The sequence below is a fragment of the Leuresthes tenuis genome, unplaced genomic scaffold (assembly GCF_036924035.1).
Source record: "Leuresthes tenuis unplaced genomic scaffold, fLeuTen1.0.hap1 SCAF_11, whole genome shotgun sequence".
NCBI classification, from domain to species: Eukaryota; Metazoa; Chordata; class Actinopteri; order Atheriniformes; family Atherinopsidae; genus Leuresthes; species Leuresthes tenuis.
In genome coordinates, this window is record NW_027325365.1 from 22,191,787 (window position 1) to 22,211,743 (window position 19,957).

A 19,957-nucleotide genomic window follows, 5' to 3' on the forward strand; every position below is an offset into this window, starting at 1 on the left:
ATTGATGCAGAGCAGACTTGGAGAAGCACAGAAATCAAATGGAATCTAAACTAAGTTCAAATGTCGACATCAACGCATCCATTTTTGATCTTTGCAAGCCTACAGGACGCCGCTCCTTTTAAGGGAAGCCACAGGGGCATTTGTACAGCAAAGGAATATATTTAGAGATAAATGATATTTCAGTGTGTCTTTCAATCCTGGCTCCGTTCAGCTCCAATTCATTTATGAGAGGGACAAAAACCTGTTGAAAGAGGTTGTTCAGGAAATGGGACTTAAAATGCTGGAGGAGGTTACCCAGACTGACGGGTTTTTTTTTTTTTATAGACTGGGCTTTCAGATGCACACTGTTGCCAAAACAAGCCAGCTCTTACAGTAATGTGATTTTCTGTCTTGGCAGACAGTAATCTTAAAAAAGAAAAGAGAATTTTACTCTTATCTACATTTGCAATTACATAGATTTAAAAAAACATATTGTAATCCAGCGGTTCATCAATGAGATTATCTTATTTGTCTTGTTTGGTTTGCAGTTTACTCACAATCATGATCCTGAATCAGACTGTTTCTATTTCTACTACGTTTACTGTAGGCCCTAAATACAATGAGGTCCACTCGTTTATATGGGATAAATCTGCATCTGATTTCATTACGAGGCAAATGTCAATGCATTCAACAGATGCTGTCCTACTTCCATTGCTCAGTTTCATTAATCCGGTGAACACACTGAAGCCACCACTAGATGACACTCAAACACAGGCAACGATTTTCAGATCAGCAAAAATTCCTCCCCCTCCCCCTCCAAACAGAATAAAAATGATTAAATAAATGAGCATCCCACTACAACTGGTTTTGTGGTGTGTTCTGATTTCCTGCCATGATACAGAGAGCGATAACTCTGTGCGGGTGTGTGTGACCTTGCAAGACAAAACCTGGCATGCAGTTCTACAAAGGCTGTCCAATTATCTCGAAAGCCCATCAAGCTTACTGAATGCATTACAGACACAGTCATGAGAAAAAGGAAATTCATTCTCTTTTACTTCTCAGGTTTAAGGAATCAGGATATAGATGGAAAATAATTAGATCTTTATGGGGTCTTAAAGTCAAGTAAATAAGAACTCAGATGAGCAACAGCGCATGACCTACTATACAGTGTCATTAATCATATAAGAAGAACTTATCCAAAATACAGCAGCAGTGTGTGAAAACCTTTGTGAACTCTTACTGCTTCCATTGGAATAAAGAGGGCAAGTAACAGCCTGCTGCTACTAATTAATTGCACATGATTCACTGATCATTACAAATGAACTGGGGTAAGCCCCACTCTGAAAATGCAGGTTTTGTTTGCTGGTCTGGAGCATTCAGGTGTGTGTTAACAAAATGTATAGGAAGAAAGACATCAGCACTAATCTCAGGGAAGCATTGTTGCTGCCCATCCTTCAGGGAAGGATGACTATGTCCAAATTATTTGAAGTCTATCATTCTACCCTAAGAAAGATTATTTACAAGGAGAAAACATTCAAGACAGCAGCCAATCTTCTCAGAAGTCAACGCCCCAGCAGGTTTACTCCAAGGTCAGACAGTGTAATGTTCAGATAATAAGCAGAAAAGAAAATCCCCCAGGAGCTACATCTCAGACTCTACAAGTCCCAACTAGCATGACAGTAAAATTGGAAAGGCTTGTTTGGTGCAACTGCCAGGAGAAAATTTAAAAAATTGCATCTGAACAAACCACAAGACTTCTGGAACTGTATGCTGTTCTGTAACATGTGAGACAAAAGTGAGGATATTTGGTCATAATACATACACTGCATATCAGCACAAAGACCTTATACTAACTGTCACGCATGGTGGTGTAGGGCTGATGATTTGGCCTTGTTTAGCAGGTATAGAACCTGGATGTATTGAGTCCACAATTAACTCCAGTATGTATAACCACCACTAAAGCTTGGCTGAAACTGGGTCATAAAAAAATCAGGTGAAACGATCCTAAACACAGCAGCAAATCTACAACAGAATGCCCTAGACGGAAAAGTATCAAGGTGTCGCAATGACCCATCTGATTGAAATGCTGGTGGTACCTTAAGATAGCTGTGCAAACAAAAATGCTGCAAATCACAATGAACTGCAGCAACATTGTAAAGAAGAGTGTACCAACATTTCTCCACAACAATTTGAGAGACTGATAACATCTCACAGAAAACAATTACTTTAAGTCATGGCAGCTGTAGGTGGTTCTACAAGCTATGAAATCATAATTATAGGGCGTCCTCAGTTTTTCATATTGCTTTGTATAACATATAACAAAATGTAATATGTTATATCTTGCTGTTATGTTGACATTGTATTCACCTAATTCTAAGACCTGGGTTCCAGTTTGTTTGTTTTTTATGGCCTGATAAGTAAAAAAATGTAATAGAACTAGTGTTAACTTTCTTTTTAACGCTACTGTAAAGTAAACTGACTAAGAAGCAACAAGAACTCTGCCGTCAAAAACCAAAACAGACTCACACTCATGCTGCGTTTTTCTTTCATTTTTATTACGTCAGGCTGTAAATATGACAACAAATAAGCGGATTCTTGGCTGGACACAAGCGACGGTGTGATACACAGGAAAGCATTTGCAAAGAACACCTTTAAGAAAATGTAGAAAAGCTGCACAACAGTATGAAATATCCATCTTGGAAAAATTGTACTGGAGCAATGTTTTGGCACTCAAAACTTTATTCTTATAAAGTCACCCGCTTTGCTAGTCGATGAATGAATCACTGCTCCGGAGAGCATTTTTCATTGTCTCTGGTGTGACTTTTTGCCATCAAAAATGCATAAATATACAGTCACTAGCACTTTAAAAGGTCTTTATCTGAACAACACATAAAACTATTTGTCATTTACTTTTTTAATAAGATAAGACAGCAGCTTTCAAAAAATGTTTTTATATGCCTCAGGCGAGATAGCTTTAGCTCATAGCATGCAAGTCACAACTGCTTATTAACTGTCAATCAACCAGTTTTTTTTGTTTTTTTTTCCCTTCTCAGGTGCATACAATAACATTCATTGTGTAAAAGCTACTTCAAATGCCATACTACTGCACACAGAAAAGCTTTTGGGGATGTGAACGCTGCAAACACATTTTTCTCCCTGCTGACTTATCTCTCAGTTGACGATAATCAGTATGAAGAGCTGAACAAGGCTCCATGCTAGGTTTCAGTGGCTCATGTGGAGGAATGCATGCAAGTGTTTTAATCAGCTCCAAAAACATTGTGATGAGATATGCGTGATACGGTGAACAGGCAGCAAGAAGAGCAGAGTGGATGTAAATATCTAACATTACACAGTGCATGCTGTCCTACCCTCTAGTGTCCTTTAGTGTTCACTCATAGCCTCAGTCAGGCTTATACTTCTCTCACCTCATAAAAACCAAAAAACATCATTTGCTGTTTTAGCTTTGCTGGATATGGTTGAAGGTCTGGTGTTTAAGGACAGTCAGGAAAACTCTGGCTGTCTAGGCTCTATCGTGGAAAAGGATGGGCTTGACCATGCCAGAGAGGATCTTGGGTACGTGAACGCTGACAATCTCTGAGATCATCTCTGGGAAACTGACACGCATCTGCAGGGACTGTGCTTGGATAAACAGATCGTAGGTGAACTGGTGCAACTTCCTCACAATCTGAGACAAAGGGATAGAGGTAGAAAAAAAAAGGAAAGAGAAGAGAAGAGAAGGAAAAAATGTTATTGAGGTCATTAGTAACCACAATGGAATTAATTGTGCTAACGGCTGAAAAAGAACAATGAAGCCTGTCTTTTGACACAAGCCTCAAAGGAGGGGTTTTTTAAGGTAACACCTGACACTTTAAGCTCCACAGACAGGAAAAAAGGCGGAGAAAATCTGAAATGTAAAGACTCGATTGACTCTGGTCTTCTGCTTAAAGGGCCCTGCCAGGCAATCTCTGGCTGCTCTCCAGCTCATAAGGCTGAGCACTTAAGGGACGAAAATGCTGCATCTCTGCTCTCTGTAGGAGGGAACTTCACAATGAGGTACTCCGTTGGTCACACCCGCATCAGTGATGTCGGTGGGTTTTTTTCCTCTGACACTTAATGGCTCTCACTGAAGTTCTTAAGCTAATAACGGAGTAAAGTGGTTGATCTACACCCTCTTGTGGTCAAACACCTGCTGAGAATATTTAATTCATTCAGTCATACATTGCATATTTAATCAATGTAATGTAGCTGCCTTTGTTATGTGTGTGTGCTGAAATTGCTGCTCTCGGTCAGGACAATCTTGCAAAAAGTGTCAATTGTCCTAGTTTTATATGTCTGAAATTGAAAATTAAAAGCCATATGAAGAAATAAACTGTGAAAAGTCAAGGGACTTGTTAAATGTTACTGTACAAATGTGATCATGTTCTCAAGCTCTCTCAGACCTTAATGATAAATAGAACAGTGACAAATACCACGCAGAAAGCTCACGGGACAGCCTGACATGTCTCCATGTTAAACAAGCTCTCATAGCATGATTTATTTCAGGTTTTACTGAAGTTATTTATCTTGGCTACATGTGTGCGTAGGCGTTTGAAGGAAAAAAATGATACGGTAGATGGATGATGAAGAAACATGCCCTGTGACTCTTTAATGTGGTAATACATGTGTGGAAGCACAGTCTGTGTGTTTTCTGAGGTTTTTCATTCACCATCTCTATTCCCTCCACTTAAAATTCTATAATACATAAAAAAGGAAAATCAGAGAGGGTGTAGATCATAAGGAAATGCAATTCACCACATGCTTTTAAAGCAGCAATCGTCTGGTGTTATTGTTCTTTTAAGGCACTTTTAAGGCTGATGAGGATTAATCGTCCCTAGGAGGAGGTTAACTATCCGGAGCTGACCAATAAAAATGGTAGATAGTATTATTCCGACTCCACAGTTTTATAGCTCAAACATTTAAAGACAGAACAAAGCCAATCAAGTCAGTCTTTCCATTGTTTTCATTTGCACTGGATCGTATCTGGACAGATAAAATCTGATCGGACCCCTCCACCTGCTCCTCCAGATCACATATTTTTATTAGTCTGAACAGTTTAAAAGCTGATAAAAAAAACCTTTTTTTTTTAAATGTATTTCTTTTTTTCTGAGTTTAAGTGTCAAATCACTTCCAGGGCAGCTGAAATTAAGAACAAAACAAACAAAAAAGCAGAACAACACTCCACTGCCTGCAGGTGGAGCCACAGCAGAGAAGATGAAACATTCATATCGCCTTCCAACAATTCATAGAAAACTGCAGAGCAATTGAGAAAAAAAACTTTTGCTCAGATCAACAGAATGAAAGAAGTGACTGTTAAAGAAATCTTTAGTGAGTAATGGTTGGTAAACATTCAGCGAACACCGTCGTGCTGTGGGCCAGATTTAGTGTTCGTGTGCTTGGGGGGGACACTTATATCTGCATTACTTTTTGGTAAACTAAGTCGCCAACACCAGCTAGAATGACACTTACGTAACAGTTCAGAGACACATTAGGGTGAGTTCTCATTTGTGAAATGAAGGCTCATGAATTACCGACTGGAGGTAGTCCAACAGCTGCGTGAGCTGAAACAGTCTCTGCGTACGGGTGGTCTCTCCGTGGTGGCTGGCCAAGCGGTCCAGCTCCTTGATGTAGGAGGTCCGCAGTTCATCAAAACATTGCTGGCTCTTCAGGCCCTCCACTGGCACTATGACCACAAAGCCAGAACACAACAATAACTCTCACAGGCTTGATCCAACCCATCACTTCTCTGAAATATGGCTGCGCTCCTTTCTAGCCATTTTTCCCTTAATGAGTTGACATTTTACGGTATTATTAAGACATGATGCCAGCTGACTCACTGATGCTGAAGAGGACGAGGGCTTTCATGCAGAGGAACTCCTCCTCTGTAACCTCCAGCTTGCAGAACCTTTGGGCGAGCAGCTTCATCCTCACACAGTGTTCATACATACTGGACACTTGCATCCGTTGGCTGTGAAGAATTGTAGAAAAAAAAAAGGAGAAGAAAAAACAGCATTAGGGTAGAAGAGGGAGCAGAAGGTGCGACAAAAAGAAGTGTGAAGCCAGAAGATGGTCAGACAAAGTGTAAAATAGAAAGGAGGAAGACAATTAATGGTTGCAGAGACGAGAGTGGAGAAAAAGGAAGAAAAAAGCAGCAGGGGTGAGAAAAAAATGAGTTAGATGGATAATGGAAAAAGGGAACGACAGAAAGGCAGAGAAAAATGAGGGTCAGCAACAAGGGCAGGCATATCCATTACTGTGCAGGTCAGAAGCAGCCCCATAGAGTGACAGAGGTCTAATGCAGAGAGAATGACTGTTTTGCTAATATTGCACAAAAACGCAAGAAAAATTGAAAGCAACACTGAGGGCCTGCGACTGGCTTGAGCCTTCTGAGCAACACCCTCCTTCGCCAATTTTACAGACGCGAGGCTGCGGAACAGGCATTTCTGTACCTTGTGCTCTGCGATTTGAGGCATAGAGTCTGAGTTAAGTTTTTAAAAGTACAAAGCAAAGAGAAAAGATGAAAGTTAAAGGAACATTTTGATGGAGGCTGGAAGGTTGCGGTGCTAATCAGAACTTATCAAGGTGACAAAAATGAAACATCTCAATGCTGCCACAGTTCCGGGGGACTGACAACTGGTTTTGTAAAGATGAAATGGAATAAATCATCTGAGGTGATCCCTCTGCGGCCACATGTATCAGACGCAGAGGAGAAGCTGAGAACAGAACATGCTTGTTTACTGTCTCGCCTAAAAAGAGACGTTTATTGTGCGATTAGTCAGCCTTCCTCTGAAGCTTGTATTCCGCTGGGCCTTTCTTTTCGGTGATGATGACAGGTGAATCCTCGAGACACCTCAACAAACCCCATGCCGCAGCGATTATTATGACTGATTACACCCAAATAAACTTACTTTGTTTGATAAAGACATTGTATCAACTCTGGCAAACTTTTATCAACTAGGTTCCGTTCGAAAAACTTCTTGCCGTTAGATCTTCAAAAAAAAACCAAACCCTGCTGGGTAGAAAAGAAAAAAACAACAATATTCTAGTGACTTACTCATTGAAGACCAGGTCTGGAGCAAAGTAGAGCATGGAGCAGTTTGTTAAAGTGAAGGATCTCCAGCCCAAAGCGAACACCATCACCCCCATCCATGACAGCTGAATCACTGACATCTGATCGTCCACATGCAGGTCACGAAACCCTGTAAAACAGCACAATTTTCTTCATCAAACAAGCTCTTTTACTTTAAAGAATAAATCTTGATCAGTTAACCTCTCTCAGCTCAATCAATTCAGAGTGAAAACCAACAATAACACAGATTACAGAGCGGGGGATAATGCTGCCCATTTTTCAGTTCTCCACTCTCAACTTAAATTTGAAGATATCCCCCTCTAGTGGTTGATATTTGAACAGGTCAGTTTGTAGGCTCCAGACTTAAGCTGGCACTGAATTCTGGGAAAAGCCTGTTATCTCCTGACCAAGATCTTGAGGCCTTGCCCAGTTCTAACAGATTTTAGGAAATTCTCCTGATAGCTTTTGACACACTTATGTATCGCTGTGAACTGCAAGTAACATAAGTGATGCTCACGTGCACAGTACTTTTGACAAGTGTAACCTTGAAGTGTTTTTGTTTGGTGTTCACTGAACTGGAAAAAGCTACGACAATCTGAGCATTTGAGCATTCGCAGGAATGTCAGCAGTGTGTTTCCTTGGCTCGGGCTGGTTTACCTGGTATTACCTTGGCCCAGCGCACCACTGTTACCAGCTGCCGTTCCCCCAGCTCGTTGAGGCTGGTGAGCAAGGACGTGGGGCTATCTGGTTGGGCCGGGTCATGACCGGCATTGACCACAGCGGGCTCGATGGACTGCAGAATGCTGAGCAGGGAGAGGCAGGAGCGCAGAGTTTGGGGGATGCCTAGAAGTGGGGCATGGTTTCCTGTTTAAGAAGGAAACACAAGCCACAACTATTAAACAGAAAGTGGAAAATGTGCACCTTCAACAGCAAAAGCATAATCCGTGATGAATCAGCGTGATACTTGAGCTGGTGTGCCACTAATCCTCACCACCTTGAGCCCTGGCAGCTGCATTTCCGGGCTCCAAGACAACATCTTTCTTCCCTTCCCTCTCTTCCCTCTCTTCCCGTTCTTCGTGCCGCCAGGCAGCTGGCTGTTGCTCCTCCTCTCCGCTTCTCGCCTGTCCGGCTCCCTTCAGCCTGCGACCTAGAATTGTCCACACACAAAAAAGACAGGTAGAAGACTAACAGGTTCAAGGGAGAATGTTCAATCACAAACATTTTAATTTGAAGGAAAAATATAATCAACATATTTTAAGCTAGACTTCTTTTAGAGCTCCTAAAGCTGTTTTTTTTTAATTTTTTAAATTTAACATCAGAAACGTGGAAAAAGTTTTTGAGGAAACATACACTGTAAGGTTTCTGACCACCCACTCAAAACAACACACATCACACCCTTTCTCTGTCATTCTCTCTGTTCTCCTTCCTTAGTTTCGCACCTTTCAGGCTCATTCCCGACATGAAGCACCTCTTTAAGCGACACGAGGCGCAGTTTTTCCGCCTCAGCTTGTCGATGGTGCAGTCATTCCGGCTGGCACACAGGTGGTTCTGCTTACCTGGATGCACACAAAAGTCCTGGAGGATGAGTGCTCCACAATACTCCGGCTTCTACTCATAGCAACAATATGTGGGTGTTTACTGATAACAAATAGCTCGCCCTCGTAATGTCAGGTCACTGTGCCCTGTCGGCATGAGACAGCAAGTGGGTGTAAGAAATTAAATCAGCCGACGAATAATTGGTGTGCATCTGGGATGCGTGTGTGTCTGTGTTTGTGTGTTGCACCCACCTGCAGCGGCCCTCTTGAAAAATACTTTGCAGCTGCCGCAGGTTACTGCTCCATAGTGACAACCCGAAGCATCATCCCCACAGACCTGACACACTCTCCTGTCTGATAAGTACACGCCTGGAAAAAAATCCTCATGCCTGCGTACACACACAAACAACACTGTGACATTTTAAGAGGGAAGAGCGGAGCGGAGAATCTTAAAAGCAGCTTCATCTCCTCCAGCTCAGACATCCGTGTAAAAAAAATAAATCATCAAAGCACCTGGTCAAACAGACACGTTTACAGATCTGGGTCACTGGGTCTGTCCTGTTTGGAAATTTGAAGCACTAATTCCCTCAATTCAATACAATCCAATTATGTAATATGTTATGAAATGAAAGGAACTGGATAGTGTAGTGGGAAAATTGCTACCTTTCTTGTGGGTGATGTGGGTTCAAATCCCCTGCATGAAAGTTACTACTTCCAGTAGGGGTCCTCAAGCAAGACCCCTCCTATACGCCTAGTGTAAGTGCCAGTGTAAGTGGTTTTGGATAAAAGCGTCTGCCAAATGCATAAACATCTATCAAGCATTTCCCCCTCTCATAAGTGATTACATAAGAAATAAAGTCCTTTTTTTGACAAGGAAACTTGGGATTAAAGAATGTCAAAGTTAGTCTTTTTTTTCTTTTTTTTTTTAAATCAGTAACTCCTGACATAACATTTTCCTCCTTTCGGAGAACAGATTCAGCAGCAGGTGCTGTATCTCTTGTTTATAGTGACACTGATACATTAACTCAACGTCTGGTAGTTGCTTGTGTGGCTATAGTCACAGCAAAAATAAGGACTTTGTGGAAACTTGGGGATTGGATGAACTTTGGTTCACTCTAGCTGCATGTTGAAACACAACTTGACCAAGGCCAAGATGTGCACATGGGGCTACTAGAGATCAAGTGATTCAGTCCTATTAGGCAGCCGTCTCTGCGGTGTGATTCTACAGTCTATCAATCTAGGCTTGGCCGTTTGGAATGTATAATCATCGTGTTTTGTTTGATTGACGTGTGTTGACATGCAGCATCACTGACATCAGCATGTCTGAGAGCTAGGTAAGACTAACAGGAGTAACAGGAATGCCCTCCTGGCTACACGCAAACAGGAAAAACAACAACAAAAAAACAAGTCGGAACAAATAAACAGAATGCGTAATTTACCTGAAAGTGCGATCAGTGTAGTCCACCCAAACTGAAGGATCACTCTTGATCGTGGAAAAGGTGGTTTGCCCTTGACGAATTGCGTCTGGGTAACTTTCCACTTGGCCGTACGCTTGTGCCGTCGCTGCCTGCAAGCCACCTTTACCGCCCCGCTCACCTCTCCTGTACCACACGCAGTTGCATTCCTGCCTGGACCCGTGAGAGGTTTGCCCGTAATTACAGTATTTACACAAGAAAGTATGTCCTTCGGATCCTTCGGATCTGTGTGACTCCAATCGGCCGCTGTATGCGCGCTCGTTTGCGCACCACACACCTTGGTTATCTCTGTACTGGCTTGGAGTGGGGCTGTATGCAGAGTGCGGTTTTACAGGCGCGACCTCAGAGGTCGCGGGAAACTCCGCTAACGGGTTCATAAACACGTTTGATTCCTTGCAGACAAATCTGGATATCACCGAGCCACGCGTCACAGACTGAGCGCTGTTCATTTCGCCCGGACTGAACAGATCCATGCAGCTCACCTGCCGTATGCCATGGCACACTTCTCCAAAGTTGTCCTCTCGTGGGCTGGAGCCAGTCAGGAAAACTCTGCTTCCTTCCGAGTTCACATTTCCAGGCGTTCCCAACTCTGGTATTCCTCGGAAACTATTTCCACCGCCAGCAGGGTCGCAGTCTGCAAATGCGCTGCTGGGGCACTGGTTCATGTTATTGAGCGGAGACAACAGTGGATCCAAACCCAGAGAAACTGACACGGCTTTACTGAGCTCAGTAGTTGGGCACGCGTAGGGATCAGCTACGTCCAAGCGATCCCTCTCCGTCATTGTGAAAGAGTTTGACGTTAATTCTCTGTCGGGCAAGCTCGAGCGAAAGGCCATCTTCAGCTCGCGTCCTTGGAGTTGAAGCAGTGCGCCGAGAGTACGGAGAACAAACAAAACACTTTCCAGGCGAGAAAACGCCTACCCAATGAGACTCCACTCATGCGTCTCAGCGGATGGGGAATTCAGATCAGTCGACGACGTTGCAGAAGAGAAGGGACGTCCCGCCGATCCAAAAAAATAAAAAAAATCCAAAAATGAACTTTTTCGTTTTAACAAAGTAACCATTCTCAGCACCGGAGCTTCGTACCATTAATACGCGACTAAATATAACCTCGAGTGTGACTGATAGAATCCGAGCAGGACTTTGAACCTTAGTTGACAACGTCCCCCTGGTTTACACAGTTAACAATAAACCTAATGTAACTTATTATGTCAATTGGAAACCTATCAGTTCGCGTCCTGTTATTCGGATGCAATAGTGAGGGGGTCTCGCGAGAATAGCAACGATTAGACGGTAAAGCTATCTTAATACCATTGCTCACAGTGTCGTGCAAGGCTGCAGTAGTCGTGTTTCCAGGAAGTCATAAATGTAAAAGATTAAATCTGAACTGAAAGCTGAGGTGATCAGTGCAGGGTGTGATGAGTATGCAGAACAGTAGAGAACAGCCCGCGGACAACAAATGGGTAGATGAAGCAGTTTAAACTAATTAATGAAAAAAATGAAAACAGATGCAACAAAACGGACCGTTCCTTGTATGAGTGCAGAGTGAAGACTGTACAAGTGCAGTGGGGCTGTGGATTATGTAGAACCGGCCGATGTTAGGTACACTGAAAGTGATGCTTTCTCATTCACATGGAGACCAAGGCACAGCACACTGATTGACATTTTCTGGATTTTATTTCTTAGATGAGAAATAGAGGAATTCGTGTTTACGTAGAACAACAGCAACTGCCTTGAACACCATTACTTCTATTAGTTCAAACTGGCACAGTGTGCCTTTTTTCCAAATTGCTGCTGGGTGTAATCAGGCTGTGGAGGACAAAAGAGATGAGAGCAGCAATGATATAGGTTTATATCTAAGTTTACATCTCTGGACTAGACTCGGGACTTTCGTTTTGGTTCCTGTGATTTCTAAAATGTGGCCTACTTCTCAGGACATTTCCCATTTTTCCAGTGAATGCTTTAAAGAAATTGTATTAAAATCAGAAACGTTAAAGAAAAACACAGTACAGTACAGTATTTGATATATATTAGAATTCTTTTTTCTTTTTGTCAAATTCAGGTACTTTAAGTGAATTACTTTGGCTATAATCTGCACCTACTCTTTCTAAAATTTCAGTTCATCATCTTTCCTTATCCCGAGTGTGCCGACAGCAGACCGTCTCACATGGACTCAAACTCATCAATGCGTTGTTTAGTGTTGCCCCGGCGGATCTGACGTAGGGTCTTGTATTTGTCCCGGCCTGCTTTCACGTTCTCAGCATGGATCAGGTCATTTGGCGTCTTTTTGCTCTCGTCTACAGCTCCCGACAGCTCGATGCTCAGGAACTGAAAAATAGCAGAAAAGAATAAAATCCTCTTACCTGAGGCCGAGAGACTGTTTAGAAGCTTTATCCCTTTCCCCCTATACTCCCCACCCACAGTTCCATCTGAAAACACTCTATTGTGGTACTTATTAAGTCCATTTTCATGTTGAGTAACACATACAATATGCCATCTTGTTCCAGCTGGGAGACAGAGACCACAGATGAGATATGCACCTTGAATAAAACCCAAAACATTGACAATGTACCAGTGCAACAAAGTCTAATTATGTTAAGTGCACTTAGCTCTGGTGAAGCACAACTTGTGAGGGTAATTATTCTGCCATTTTTCCATCAAAGTCAAAGCAATTTAAGAGTAAAATAATTTAAGAGACACCACCAAGAACATGGTTTTCAGACCACAAACTGAATCAAATGAGACCTGAAAACCAACTGAGGAAGCAGAGCTGTAACAAATTGTCACCCAACCCCATTCACTGCCTTGCAATAAGGCGCCGTAAGGCAAACCATAAATGTCATCCTCATGTGATTACATTGTTACAATAAAACACAAAAATGCTGATGCTTACCAGAGAATATTTACCAAGGTTACCATATTATTTTTTCTATCACTGACTGCTGAACAAAAGTAATTAAGTTCATTGTCTGGTTCACTGTCCAGTATTTATGGAGATATTTCAGTCCGGTCCAAACTGGTGGAACTGCTGTTTACCTCCATGGAATTAAAACTTTTAACAAAGAAAGAAGTTGGGTTTTCATCTTAACAGGGCCTTGTGTTGGGTGTTTATATCTTCAAGTGACTGGCCACACACAGTTTCAAGATCCAACACGAGAGCTTTCTAATTTACAGAACATTATTCATTCTGAACATTTCTAATTAGAAAATTGGAGGTATTTTTAGATAATTTGTCTTAAAAGCTACATGCAGCTGTATACCTTCACCTGAAGAGCTTGAACTTTTAAACAGGACATCCGCCTACAGTCACTTAGTCTCACCTTGAGGTTTTTCTGCAGCCTCTGGTTCTTCTGCGCCTCCGTTACTCTCTCCTCCTCGCTGCGATCTCGGACCATGCCTGGAGAAGTCAGCTCGGCGCTTGCCTCCGCGCTGCTCTCGTCTGTCTCATCGTGCTCGTGCATGAGAGGGTGGACTGAATTCTGGATGTGGACACCCATTAATTTAGTCTTCAGCCCGTCTTTGGTTTGCTCCAAATCAGCCTCTGCCATAACCGCCTGTCAACACACACGACTCACACTGAAGTGCTGTGGTTGGATATTATAAGGTCAGACAAGTCGACTTGCAGATATACTCCAAAGCTAGGATAGGCCACAGTTTTACTTTTTGTCAATAGCAAAACTTGTTGAACTTTTGGTGACACTCGGCACTTCAGTGGGATGAAATTGGTATTTTCTTGCTCTCTAAACATGTGTGAAACCATGAGAATACCTTTTTAATTTATAAGCGGTCTTTTTTTTCTCTGAAATCGAAGAAAGCTTAAGAGCAGCTTTCACGAATTAAGGAAACATTAGAGAAATCAGATTTCTCATTAGGTGCTAAAGTCTCCCATGCTGTTGGAGTGCAGAAATAACAACACTGCAGCACTCCTTACAAGTTCAGCGTAGTATTTCTTATTTGCAAGCTCATTTTAGTAGTGTAGTGTGCTATAGTGTCTAGTGGCTGGGGTTTGTTATACAAGGTTAATGCTGAATTCATTCTAAATCTGCATCTCTTTAACTAATAATTTGGAGCCAGGCATCCCTCTTTGTTCATGTTCGATTCATCCTTTATCCCTCTCACGGTTCTTTACTTTTCTCTCACCCTTTTCTGCCATTGGTTCGCCTCCTCGTCCTTTTTCTTCTTGGCGTCTTCCAGCTGGGAGATTTTAGTGGTAAGCTCTGCCAGCTCGGTGGCCTGTACAACCACGCACACAAATGGAAAGAGAGTTAGGAGTGCTTCTGATCTAAGGTCATTGTGCTCTGTATTTGTATGTGAGGTGTGCAAGACAAAATGAGAGCGTATATTATATATAGTATATATAGTCCTTGTGTGCATGCACAAGACAGGAAGACCTAAATGCAGTGAATTTATGGCAGGTTCATTCCCACATTCATGGCTTCAACTTTGGAGAGAAACCACCCATATAATTGAATCAGTCCAACAGAAAACTAATTGCAGCTAAATAATGTTGTGCATAAGTACCAGGGTTTCCTGGTTCTTTGTCTGGGTTTCAGAATGATGCAGCAGGGCTGCTTTAGCCTCCATTGCAGCTCTGCGGTCATTGTCCAGACGCTCAGCCTCCTCCTGAGCAATTGTCCTCTCTCTCTCCAACTCCAGCGCTTTACGCGTCTGCTCCTCCAGCTCTGAAAAAAATCATTTACACATGCACAGAACATCCGCCACACACCCATCCAGCACAGTGGAACACGATATAAGCCTTACAGCCATCCTGAAATCACAACTGTTTTAATATATCAAGCCATTCTTTTAATGTTCTGTCATGGGAAAAAAACAACTCAAGAAAAATTTGTATTCAGAAAGTTGCCAGACCATCCTGAGCTCTCTTTGTCTGCTCCTCAATCTGTCTCAGTCTCTCCATCAGTTCCATGGTCTCACGAGCAATCTTCTCTGTTTCCTTCTCAGCAAATTCTCGCTTTTTTTTCTCACTCTCGAGCAGAGCCCTGACAAGGAGAATTGTGCATAAATACACACTCACAAAAATTGTTATCTCCTGACAGTTCTTTCTAAAAGCACAGAGAACACAGCGTAAACTGTGAGAAATAAGCCTCTATTATTTCCTTGTGTACCTCTCCATTTGCCTCTTGTTCTTCTCCTCCCTGGCTTGGGCCTTCATCTGTTGCACCTCGATGGTGTCAGGTTTGCGTCTGCGCATGTACAGGTCATGGTTCCCCATGCACAATGCCAGGATACGTTTGTTGATGCGGAGACGAGGTACATAGAAAACAAAGTCCTGGAACAGACCAAAACAACCATCAGGGATTGCTCAAAGGGCTTATTAATGACATGCCATTAAGACAAAAGATCTGTATTTATTTTTTAAACTTACACACAGGTCAAAATTATATAAAGGGCTTAGTTTGTTTTTGAAGATCTCATCATTTTTTCCAGACTCTTGGATACTTTCCTTAAATCTGAGCACGGATTCAGAGGCTAAACTGAACTTCTGAACTGATGTTTTTAAGTGATTTAAAGCCACTGCAATTTTAATTATTTGCAAGTTTGATCATTTTACTAATGACAATTGGGTTTATGTCCCACTCCTCATTAGAGCTGCAGTGAAAAAAAATACAAAAATGTATTTCTTTCAGGATATACTTGTACATATGTGTATATATATACACATATGTACTAGTATACTAATACAAAAATCATCAATACTCTTAACTAGTGGCGAAAGAGCAGCTATTTAATCCATAAGCATCTATGAACAGAGCCAAGATAAGCTGTTGGTTCAACATACCATCAAGCTGTACAAAATTCCTACAAAATTAACTACCTTTTAATATAGCCTGACAATGAACTGTACTTCATGGGCTAAATCCTAAATAGAATCTATCGATCGTGTATTTTGCATACCGGAGCTTTCTTGTCGATTGGCTTGATGACGAATTTCTTGTCATTGAAGGAGATGTTTCTGATCTCACTCCAGGGGAAACCAATCTTTGGGGTCATCCTAAAGAAACATTAACATGTTTTACCCTTTCATTATGGTGCGTAGGGTACATTTTACATTAGAAAACATTGGCTAAAACAGGAATGAGAACCAACAGCAATTTAGCAGCTTAGTGAGGCTGAAGCAATTGCACTTTAAGCTAAATTACCAGCATCATCATGCAAGCATGCTCAAAACGACAATAACACATTCACAATTTCTGTTCAGCATGAGAGAATTTGTGAGTCAGAGCAAGTGCTCTAACAAAGTTAGTTATGTTAAATCCTCTTTCAATTTTAAGATTACACGTCAGAACTTAATGACTAAAATCATCTGGTCCTTAGCAGGTCTTAGAATAACCTCAGATGAAAAACAACGCATGAAATGTCATTTTGTATTTAACAAAAACTAAGCACAATGTCGTAACAGTGTGCTTTATATGGTCCTTTCCAAACTATTTGGAGTCATTGTACAGCGAGGAAGATCATTCGCAAGTGGAGAAGATTCAAGACAGTGGTCAAGTCTTCCCAGGAGTGAACATCCCAACAGGTTCACCGCAAGGTCAGGCTGTGCAATGAAACTACGAAAAACCAAGAGCTACGTCTCAGACCCTACAGGCCACAGTTAGGGTGTTAAATGTTAAAAGTTCATGACAGTACAGTATTATTTTCAGCTATTGCTGTTAAGGGTGGGTCCACATGCTGCTGAATCATGGAGTGGACTTAGTTTTTCACACACTTCTTCTGCTTTTTGATTTTGCTTTGGTTGAATGCACAATGACACAGTGTAATGTGCTTTATGTTCTTGTTCCAGCCCTGAACAAAAGGATAGTTAATGAGACATTTCTCTCAAAATCACAAATGCGTACCCCAACCTAGCGCTAGAATAGACAAAGTGTGAAAACAGCCAAAATGTGGGAATAATCTACCGGGGACCATGAATGTCCGTCAAACATTTGTAGCAATCCATCCAGACAGGCAGGCTGTGATTTATATACAATTATCAGAGACACTGAAGTATTCAGGTTGTGACCTACTTGTCTTTTTTGTCATAGATGTTTAGCCCCAGTGCATCCACTCCCAGCCACAGTTCTGACCCCTTCTTGTTCTTAATGCTGAAGTAGTTAACCCCATACATCTCCAGGTCTTGGGCTATCTTCAGATACTCCACCATTGCGTCTTCTCTGTAATGTGGCATAGTTTAATGAGATACAGAACGTACATGCGAGAAGCACATGAAGGCTTTTTGTCGTAAGATTTCAGCACCTCAGAATTCCCTTGTGCTCTTCATGCCACACCTGGATCCTTTCCTCCCATTGATTCTTATTCAGCTTATGCTGCTCCAAAACCCTGGTTTTAACAGTACAGAGGACAAACCAATTGGAATTCAGGTGAGTGAAACTGGAATTAAGGTGAACTTCGGTTAATACTTATATGCACAGGATGCTCTACCTCTGTGGCAGCAGCTTCTCTTTTGCAAGGTATCCCGGGACATGATAATCTTTTCTGTAGTCTCCGAGTTTGACCTGAACAGCATACGAAGCCAAAAGCACTGCAGTCTCAGGTGGACAGTATATGTCATCGTTTAGGATATTCTCTTTCACCTAAAATATTGAAGAAAGAAAGAAATGCTTGTGTAGCAGTACCATACAAGATAGTAGTGTTAATATGTCTGACATGGAGAAACCTTCTGAGGTCAGGTATTTACTTGTTGCTCTTGGACCTAATTTTTGTGTACTCCCTTACGGAAAACCCATGAGTGTTAAGCAGATCTGTGTGAGTCATCATGAAACCCCCACTGGTCATTAAGACATGGTCTACATTTTGTTTTGATTGAGATTCCTTATTTAGTGTAGCTTCTGTGGGTTACCAGTCTTTTTATAGCACAGCCTTTCCGAGCACATTTTGAAAACAGTTTTCTTATTTCTACGTTAATGAGACTATTACTTATGTGTCGAAAACTTTGGCATGAAGGACTTGGAAAGTTTGAATCCTTTTCATGCCGTGTAAAAAAAAAGAAAGAAGTGGTGTCATCTAATTTCCAACCTGGAGAAAGAAGAGACGCTGCGTTGCTTCCTGGATCAGTTCATCTGCGACATCTTCGGGGTAGAACTTGGCCCTGAACTTAATCAACAAAGGGTTGTCCCTCTTCACATCTTGCGCTGTCACCTGGGATTAATACTCCACAGCAGGGGAGAGCAAGAATGAATAAATAGACCGTAATTAGCCTCAACGGGGGTGACACAGTAGCATTAGCAAAAATACCATAATCACAATTACAAGCAGTATTTGTTTGAATTAAAAAGAAATCACCAAGGGACTTAAAGTTTCTGTGCAAACTTCCACCTCACCCTCTTATTCAGCTTCAGCCAGGTGGAGAAACCTTTGCTGTCCTGATACTGAAGGCCAAAGAACCAGGTTTCCCTCAGACCGATTGTCTTCACCACCTAAAATAATCAGTTCATAATCATAATTCCATCTTTTAAATAAAGACTTTTTTAAAAATTAATAATAAAAGTAAGATTTTAAAGCACAACGTACCTGGTCGAAAAGCTGTTTTCCAGTCGTGCTGGGCAGGATGGCAAACTCCAGCTCTGCATCCATGGTCGTAACTCGAACATTTATCTGCCAGAGAAAACAGGAAAAGCTCCCTGCTGTTCATACATCTGAGTCACCAGAGAAGCATCATGGAGCATACAGATCCACAGCTGGGTGAGAAAGAGCCCTACCAAGTCTGTGATAACATCGTTTATTCTTTTAAACAATGCCACTTTCTTTTTGTTGTTTGTTTCTTGACAGCAAAATAACCAAAAAGAGTGTTCCTTACATTTTTCGGTTCAACTAGGTTAAGATGAAGCCCGCAATGTATTTTAGACTTAATAGAGAACATGGGGTTCAGTCTATGATGCAAGTCTTAATGACGGGTCAGCACATTAGTGCCTATTTGAATGACAACAGAAGCACTAACAATGTAGTACAGTCATTAGCTTAGCTGAATACACTGTTTCAGTGAATATTTATGAAAATAGGAATACAGCTTAACTTTTCTTGAATTCTGTAAATAATGCAACAGCACTAGTACAATTCCACGAACACTGTAAACTTCTGTATTTTCAGTGTCGATAGGTGCAACTCTAAAAAGTTTAATATGTTAGCCTTAAGATGGTGTAGCCTCAGCCAAGCAGGTTCACACATTTCAAATGTTTAGACATTATGTAAAACACAACGCAAAAAAAGGATGTAAACAATTAATGACAGATACTTACAGTTGACATTTGTGTTTTTTATCAGTGGCAAAAACCCTTCTTCGTAGAGGTGCTTGTATTGGCCTTTTCTCTGCAGAGTCATATGAAAGTGCTTGCAAGGATTACAGTGACTGAGAATAGGCCATTGTATTGTTCCCAAGTGCTTCTTGTTTAGCTAATCCACCTGCAGCCCTGGTCCAGACAATTTAAAGAGGCAGCCTTCCTCTTCTGTGCACACTTTTCACCCTTAGATTGCCAAAAGGTTTTGATCTTGAATCACTGATCTGCTATCTAAACACGATCTTTGTCATCTGCAGTGTATAAGGGGCTTAAATCAAAAAGGAATTCAGCACCATATGTTGCTACAACAGTGAAGGTCACCGTATTTTGTCAAGGCACTTGTTTGTGATCTGGGACTTTGTGAACTATTTATAAATCTCTAAATCACTTTGTCCAAACGGTATCTTAAAGTATAAAATGCCTCAAAAACCTTGGCATCTTTTTGTTTTTTTTGCGCCCGTTTGTTTGAGAGTTTCTCATTTAATGAGCCATTCTGATTTTCATGTCAGAATTACTTGACTCAAGTTCACTCCACCCCCTCTGCTAAGCCTCCTCTGAGCCCGCCCA

The 19,957-nt window shown here is 41.6% G+C and overlaps 2 protein-coding genes across 5 annotated transcripts; both read right to left on the reverse strand.

Moving 5' to 3' along the window:
* Window positions 1-2,521: 2,521 nt before the first annotated feature.
* On the reverse strand, window positions 2,522-11,337 carry LOC140318322 (progesterone receptor-like). 2 transcript variants are annotated; one of them, XM_072396087.1, is made up of 9 exons: window positions 10,059-11,337; window positions 8,872-9,008; window positions 8,524-8,640; window positions 8,079-8,231; window positions 7,742-7,948; window positions 7,070-7,214; window positions 5,853-5,983; window positions 5,547-5,698; window positions 2,522-3,664 (listed from the first exon to the last, which is right to left on the reverse strand). In XM_072396087.1, the coding sequence occupies exons 1-9, from the start codon at window positions 10,928-10,930 to the stop codon at window positions 3,500-3,502; spliced, it is 2,079 nt and encodes a 692-aa protein (XP_072252188.1). In that variant the 5' UTR covers window positions 10,931-11,337; the 3' UTR covers window positions 2,522-3,499. The 2 variants fall into 2 exon arrangements, with proteins under 2 accessions (XP_072252188.1, XP_072252187.1); XM_072396086.1 differs by having other exon boundaries at window positions 8,076-8,231.
* Window positions 11,338-11,799: 462 nt separating this feature from the next.
* On the reverse strand, window positions 11,800-19,071 carry LOC140318672 (moesin-like). Of its 3 annotated transcripts, none has more exons than XM_072396479.1 (13): window positions 18,627-19,071; window positions 18,437-18,532; window positions 18,132-18,254; window positions 17,538-17,689; window positions 17,352-17,435; window positions 17,123-17,269; window positions 16,011-16,107; window positions 15,221-15,384; window positions 14,964-15,094; window positions 14,616-14,776; window positions 14,235-14,327; window positions 13,415-13,573; window positions 11,800-12,422 (listed from the first exon to the last, which is right to left on the reverse strand). In XM_072396479.1, exons 1-13 carry the CDS (start codon window positions 18,687-18,689, stop codon window positions 12,258-12,260), a joined length of 1,635 nt encoding a protein of 544 aa, XP_072252580.1. In that variant the 5' UTR covers window positions 18,690-19,071; the 3' UTR covers window positions 11,800-12,257. The 3 variants fall into 3 exon arrangements, with proteins under 3 accessions (XP_072252580.1, XP_072252579.1, XP_072252581.1); XM_072396478.1 differs by having other exon boundaries at window positions 13,415-13,648; window positions 18,627-19,069; XM_072396480.1 differs by lacking the exons at window positions 17,538-17,689; window positions 18,132-18,254; window positions 18,437-18,532 and having other exon boundaries at window positions 13,415-13,648; window positions 18,627-18,685.
* Between the last annotated feature and the right edge of the window lie 886 nt (window positions 19,072-19,957).

What these genes read in the sequence shown, in the direction of transcription:
- LOC140318322 (XM_072396086.1), bottom strand. Translation starts at nt 10,930, where the DNA reads ATGGCCTTTCGCTCGAGCTTGCCCGACAGAGAATTAACGTCAAACTCT. An exon ending in CTGGGCCAAGGTAATACCAG is followed by an intron (nt 7,215 to 7,741) that starts GTAAACCAGCCC and finishes GCTGTTTTACAG; the next exon opens with GGTTTCGTGACCTGCATGTG. An exon ending in CCAGACCTGGTCTTCAATGA is followed by an intron (nt 5,984 to 7,069) that starts GTAAGTCACTAG and finishes AATTCTTCACAG; the next exon opens with CCAACGGATGCAAGTGTCCA.
- LOC140318672 (XM_072396478.1), bottom strand. Translation starts at nt 18,689, where the DNA reads ATGGATGCAGAGCTGGAGTTTGCCATCCTGCCCAGCACGACTGGAAAA. An exon ending in GAGCACAAGGGAATTCTGAG is followed by an intron (nt 17,270 to 17,351) that starts GTGCTGAAATCT and finishes GCCACATTACAG; the next exon opens with AGAAGACGCAATGGTGGAGT. An exon ending in GACAAAGAGAGCTCAGGATG is followed by an intron (nt 14,777 to 14,963) that starts GTCTGGCAACTT and finishes GATTTTTTTCAG; the next exon opens with AGCTGGAGGAGCAGACGCGT.